General features: G+C 39.3%; 1 protein-coding gene across 2 annotated transcripts in view; it reads right to left on the bottom strand.

The window, feature by feature from the left end:
* Positions 1–5,406: 5,406 nt before the first annotated feature.
* The window catches only part of EFR3A (EFR3 homolog A), a gene marked incomplete at its 3' end in the record, with an annotated part of 53,485 nt that continues 51,681 nt past the window's right edge, over positions 5,407–7,210 (bottom strand). For both annotated transcript variants that reach the window (XM_079722492.1, XM_079722493.1), the window contains one exon: positions 5,407–5,512. In XM_079722492.1, coding sequence (XP_079578618.1) covers positions 5,407–5,512 — 106 coding nt within the window. The remainder of the gene's footprint in view (positions 5,513–7,210) is intronic.

Genomic DNA, 7,210 nt, shown 5'->3' with positions numbered 1-7,210 from the left:
CTTTTTTTTTTTTTTTTTGCGTGGCACGTGGGATCTTAGTTTCCCAACCAGGGATCTAACCCGTGCCCCCCGCAGTGGAGGCGTGGAGTCTTAACCACTGGACTGCCAGAGAAGTCCCTCGCGTTGGAATCTTTTGAATAAGATTTGAATGTGACCTTTTAAGTAACAGCTTAAATTTGGGTCCTCCCAGAAGCGGACCCTTAGACAAGGACTTGAGAGCAAGTGGTTTATTTGGAAAGTGCAGGAAACGCTGAGGGGAGAGCAAAGGGATAAGACGGCAGAGGAACGGTAGCCAGTGAAAGCTGCATTACCAAGGCAGTTGCCCCTGGAAGTAGAATACGCATAGCGCGCGCACGCGCGCACACACACACACCCGGGAGAGGAGACAGACCACCTTCTGTTAGATCAGTCTTTTTTTTTTTTTTTTTTTTTTTTGCTGTACGTGGGCCTCTCACTCTCGCGGCCTCTCCTGTTGCGGAGCACAGGCTCCAGACGCTCAGGCCCAGCGGCCATGGCTCAGGCCCAGCGGCCATGGCTCACAGGCCCAGCCGCTCCGTGGCACGTGGGATCCTCCCGGACCGGGGCATGAACCCGCGTCCCCTGCATCGGCAGGCGGACTCTCAACCACTGCGCCACCAGGGAAGTCCTATCAGATCAGTCTTTACTCCCATGGAGGGCGATGTCTCCTGCCTGCGGTACCTGGGGGCCGGAGGCTCTGGAGGCTGAGGAAGCCTTTAGGCAAAGAAATGCAGGTGAGACTGGCTGGCAGTCAGCCCGCAGGCACTACAGCGGTCAAGGCGAGGCGTGCCACCAACGGCACTCCCTTCCTTTAACCAGCAGGTGTGTGCTAAGTGTCCGCTTCCCATGGCCGGCACCGTGCTGGGCCGCCCACAGGTACGGTGACTGCCTGCCTTCTCCACACCTTCACCTGAGGCAGCTGAATGTTGCTGAATGACAAAAGCAACTGAGCTGACCCACTTCACTGGAAGCTCATGACCACAAAACCCTCAAACGGATGCTCAACCCTTTCTTAGTAAGCTGAGTTTTCTGCTCTCCAAGACAACTGTTTGGTCCCTTTCCTCCTCTCCTCAAGCCTTCCACAGCCCCTTGCTCTCAGCTGAGAATTGTCCAGAGCGGAAGGGTCTGAGATTTTACCTTATTTGTAACTTAACAAGTTGGTCTGCATTTCATGGATGATGGCAGAAGATACGAGATGCTTGGGTCAGAGACAAAGGACTTTACTACTTACAGTAATGGCAGTAGCCTGAGTATGAGCATTTATGCTGGCTCCTCAAGCCCTGGGGCAATGCAGAGGGTCAGGTAACACCTACACACAGGGTGGGTTTCATTACATAGGGAACCTAAAATATTTATAATTGGCCACAAGCCTGCCTCTTACCCAGAAAAGAGATCATCTGTATTATACAGGACAAGAAGCATGTCTGTCCTTGGCTCCAAAGGGAGATGCCATCTCTGTGTTGCAAGTCTGTAGGATGTACTATATCCTTAAAAAAGATAACCCAGAAGAAAGACAGTGTCTCTGTTCACAAGACATGCAGAAATGCAAGGCACATGGCAACAATGACCTCACCTAATACTCCATTGAGAAAATTAAAGTTTTCCAGTGGGAATCTCCTGATCTTCTTGCCACCAAAGCTACAAAATTACTGGCGGTCTTTGTCTTCCTTCTTGTTTCAATGAAAAAAGTGTTCCTTATCCATATCAAAGGTCAATCCCTCCACCTACGCTCTGGGTACAGTACCCCCCTATTTCCTTTTCCAGGGCTTGATTCCTGCAAATATTTCCTTTTTATTCTATATCAATTCATCCCTCTCTTCTTCTGTATCATTCTAATCAGCATGCAAACATGCCCTAAAGTCTCCCATCTTTAAAAAATTTCTCCCTTGGCTCATTAAACTAAGATGGTGGAAACATGAAATTATAAATCTGATGCTCCTAGATTTAGTCTTGGCCTTAAATACCACACTAGGTGGTGCTATATTGGATATCTTTTGCCTGACTTCACATCATCCAACCCTACCTTACTCCAGATCTTGCTGTGATAACCAGTTCCACCCAGGCTTCAACCTGCCTCATGCATGGGGGTGGAATCTGACAATGCCTGCCTTCTGTACCTCTACACTTCATGCATGGGACACAGGACTTCTCTGAGAAAAAGGCATGGCACACCTTGGGAAACTGCCCAGCACTCAAACACACACAATCCAAAAACGCGGGGGAGTTCATGTCAACAGGGCCACCCTTGACCATGAAGAACAGAAGCTGAGGATACATGCTTCCCCAGCTTTCATCATCTGGGTGGACAGTTCTGAGATTATTTCATGAGACTCCTTAGACTGTCCAGTAGGATGGATCTCCAGTCACCTATGGTGCTGGCAATTCATAAATAAACCCTCTTAATGAGCTTTTTCTCATTCCGCTTCACTGGTCCAGTCCCTTGCTGGGGTTCCCTGGAATCACTTCCCAGAGCAATTCCTACATGTAAGCCTTTGTCTTTGGCTCTGCTTTGGGAGAACCTAGCCTAAGTTACTGGCTTCCTGCAGTTATGGTTCTGATTCTTCCAATGTATGTGAGGATGAATCCATTTGGCAGCTTGATTTTCACTGAAGTTCTTCACTTTTAACTAAAGCAAAATAGTGAATACGTTTAATAAATGCAATGGCTATTACAAAAATGTACGTATACAGAAGTAATTTGATTTTGTTTTATTGCTTACATATGAATTGCACAGTGAATTGTTACATTTCAAAAAACTCAATTCATTACATTTAGTACATATATTGGCATGAGTAAAACAAATTAGTACCATTTTCAGAAAGGAGGAAAAGAGATATTGAGAGGAAGGAGAAGTTAACTGCTGGTTAAGTACAGTGTTATGATTCTAAAAGATAATGAGTTCAGAAGTATTAAGGAAGTGTGTGTGGGTTTAGGTTAACTCCAATGACTATATAAGCAAAGACAACACAAGTATAGGAGGAACATTTCAATGTTAACTATTCAATGTCAAGGAAAAAAATGAATGATATAAGCCACAGTATACAGCAAAAAGAGGATGATTAACAGTTTTTATTAAGAGTTTTAAATATCTACAAAAATAGAGCAATACAGTGAACTTCAACACATCCTAAACTTTCAGTATCCAAACTGTCTGTAATACAGTAGGCATACCTATGACGTGCAGGATCTCCTGCAATCTCCTGGAAGGGACAGAAAGCCTAAGAAAAGACCCCTCAATTCTTGGGGATCGTTGTTAACAAGACCAGTTCAGTAATCTAGGATCTACAGAAGTCTACTGTGATTTAAAAACAACTACAACAGGAAGAAATCCCACAAAACCCAAATCTACAGTTTACAAAACAGACCAAGAGAGAGGTGTGATAAACATTAACTGAAATGGTTTTCCTTTACATGCTATACATGCATTTTTAAATCACAGAGAAACATGAAATTTTGTACTACAGCAAAGTTTGTTTTCCATGAGTGCAAATGAATATATATCTTTTTTTCTTATACTATTAAATTATATTTTTTTTTCATACAAAAGCACACAGTGTTAATCTATAAAATGACATCCAAGTGGATGATGATTGTTTTTGCATGTCCCCCTGCTTAGATTTTTACACAATCTTTATTTAAAAATACAGAAGAAAAAAAGGGAAATTAAAAAAACATAAAACTTGGCCTATTAAATGGTGAAGCATTTTACCTCGTCAAGAGGTAAAGTGACAGTGACAGCTGCAGTGGGGCCATTTCACCCCCCAGGTGGTGACTCTACACTATCACCTGGAAAACAACGTCTTGTTTATCTACAGTGAGTAAACCACCCAGGATGTTTGAGTATCATTTGATAGGTTTAAAAAGACTAGGATCTTCTGCAAGATGTTTCAAGATGCTGTACTTTGGTTTAAATATTCGAAAAAATTTTGAGTATGCTTGTTCTATTATTACTTCCTCACTTTTTTGTTTCTACTAAAGGTACCCAAATAATTGTAAACACCAAGTAATAACATGCCTTTCTTCACTGCAATTTTTCAAACAAAATCTAAAGCTAAAACTGCAATTGTTTTTTGGGTTACAATTTTTGTTATGTATATTGTTTTATGTAAAAGGGAATCAAATCTGAAAAGGTAGTAGAATTATAAACAGATTATTTTATTAAAATGTCCTAAAAGAATTTTATGAGTTGCAAAGAAAATTGTTCATCTTTGCCATGTGACGGAATTCACTAAAATGTACACAATTTTAAGAACACTGTTAAGTCTGTCAGCACATGTAATCTTGGTAGCTTAAATCAATACAAGCTTAAATTGACCATCTATAGCACACTTGATTGCTAAACCCATAGGCACTCTTCTCAAATGTAATATCACAAATCCTAAACAGAGATGCATACAAGTTGCAGTTCAAATCTTGCAAACTGAAAGTCCATTCGGGGCATTTTTTGACTATAAGGATTTAAAAACTGCACAATATTAAAATGTAAATTAATATGCTCTCAACAGAAATCAAAATGTACACACTCTTCACAGGTGAACTAGTAGCTGTTTTAAATGTCTTTTTTCCTATACTAAATATATAGCTCATTTAATTAATGGAGCCACAGCAAAATACTACTATAATTTCAAAGCATAGTCTGTAAACTAATACATCTAATGATGTAAAAAATATTGCACAGGTCCGTACTCCAAGAGCAAGCTCTAAGACTCTCAAGTAGAACGGTCAAACTTTTGGCAGAAAACACAGTATTACAAGAACTAGACACTTTAAATCTGAGATTTTAGGGTCATATTCTAGGAATATTACTCAGTAAATGTCATTTCCACAAACAAGTTGAGGAATGACTGTCACATATTGTTACAGCGAACGAACAGAGGGATGCCCACCACGACATCTAAAACATGGGGACAAAGAGCCACAGAACAGTTTTGCAGCTCCAGGATTAGAAATATATTTGTATGTTTTTGCTTTTGCAGATAAAGAAAAACAACAGCAATTCTAATCTTAAGCAGTTGCGTAGATGTCTAAGAAATACAGTAGACACTTCATACACCTTCAACCCTCTGAAGGCTTAATTTTTTTTTGAATTACATGTTTGTGAAAATTTTTAAATATACTATTTAACAATTAATGTGAGACCAATATATGTTCGATTTTAAAAGCCATCAGGAACCTCAAAAAAAAATTAACATGGCATAAACCTATCTTCAAAAGTACTCTAAATCATATAATATAGCTGCAAAATATCTAATCTGATATGCCAAGCATTCGGTTAAAGATAAATTCCATCATAATTTTCAAGAAGTATGTTAAAACACATTAAGTAAACCCTGAAAACTCAGCTTGGCCCTAATTCTTAGGCTTTATGCTGAGGTCTTCGTTAGCCACTCAGTACACACACAGATCTGGAAACTTCATCTCGTAGACCGGGACAGACTGGTATTGGGCATGCCCAGAAGTAATGGTCAGTGTTCCTGATGGGCTGGGAGGAGGGCTGTAAAAGAGCAAGGCATTGTCAACAGGTGCATTGCAAAGTTGTTCACTTCACAGAGCGCTCTCGCTACTACCTGCCAGCAGCAGAGTGAGGCTCCTTCATCGCAGGGATCAGTGTGATGGAATTGCGGGCCAGCTACACGGTGGCATGGCACATAGATCACAGTGGTACTGAGCTGTTTCTAAGTCTACACTAGACATTCTCCTCTGAATATATGTATATATAATTTTTACAGTGGGATTACGCTATACCCACTCATGTAGGCTTGCTTTGTTTCACTGGTAAAAAATCTTATATATACATATATTAACTTCTTTTGATGACCACCGCATGGTACTTCAATATATAGATATATTATAATTGATTTACTTCAACGGACAGATGTAGGTTCATTTTCATTTTTCATTATCATAAATAATGCTGACAGGTCTATTCTTATACATAATTTTATCCTGTCTCCTTGGTTTGTAGTCTTACACACACAGAATTTCTGCATCAAAGTGTATTTACATTTTTGAGACTGGTGCACATTGCCATGATACTGGCAATTCATACTTTCAACATCGGAGTGTACCCATCCTCTTATACCATTATAAATATTGGGTATAATCATTCTTTCTTGTTATTTTAATCTTTGGCACTCTGGCAGGCAAAAGGGAATTCATTCTTTCTTTTATTTTCACATTTTGGGTTACTACTAATGCTACATACCTTTGTAGATTTAGTATCCATTCTGTGTTTCTTTTAAAATGAATTGTCTATTTGAGTCTACTGCCTGTATTTCTACTCAGATATTTTTCTTTTATCAGTTTTGGAAACTGATCTTTTGTCATATGATACCAATGTTCTCCCTCAATTCATTACTTCATTCTTATCTTGACCATAGATAAAGATACTGACACTTTCATCATTCAGAAAAGGTCCTTTGTGTCCTCAACCAATTTCTCCCTACTCCCACATACCCGTACACATACACCCACATCCAACAGTAACTATGTTCTGATCGCTGTCACTGAAGGTTCGTGTCACTTGTTCTTGAATTTCACATGGTCTATACAGCCTATAGGAATGGTCCATACAAGCTATACTCGTTTATGTTTGATTTCTTTTGCTCAATGCATTTTTTAAAATTTACCCCCAAAATGTGTTCCTTTTTACTGCTGAATAGTATTTCACTATACTAAGAGTGCCATTATTTGTTTACTCTCTCTCCATTCTCCTGTTGATGGGCATCTGGTAATTATGAAAAAAGCTGCTAAAACATTCATGTACATGTCTTTTTGTGAATCTAAGTTTTCATTTCTCTGGGCAAATACTGAGATACGGGATTACAGGATCAAGAGCAGGTATATGTTTAACTTTATAAGACACTGCCAAAGTTTTGCAAAGTGTACCAATTTATACTCCTATGAGCAATATATGCGAATTCTTCTATAATGTCCAATATACTATTAAGCCCATCCAATGACATTTTTTTTCTTTCAGATATTATAACATTCAGTTCTTGAACTACAATTTGGTTCTTTTTTTAGACTTTCCATTTCTCTCCTAAAATATACATATTTTTTCCTTTAAATTCTTTGATATGTGTGTGTGTTCTTTTAAGGTCATTGTCTACTAATTCCAATAATTGGATCAATCATCTGGGGGGCTGCTTATTCTTTTTCTGTATTTTCCTGCTCCTTTGCATTTCTTGTA

Source organism: Hyperoodon ampullatus (assembly GCF_949752795.1).
Source record: "Hyperoodon ampullatus genome assembly, chromosome: 17".
Taxonomy (NCBI): domain Eukaryota; kingdom Metazoa; phylum Chordata; class Mammalia; order Artiodactyla; family Ziphiidae; genus Hyperoodon; species Hyperoodon ampullatus.
The sequence above is the reverse complement of the archived record's forward strand: the minus strand, read 5'-3'. Positions and strand labels throughout refer to the sequence as shown.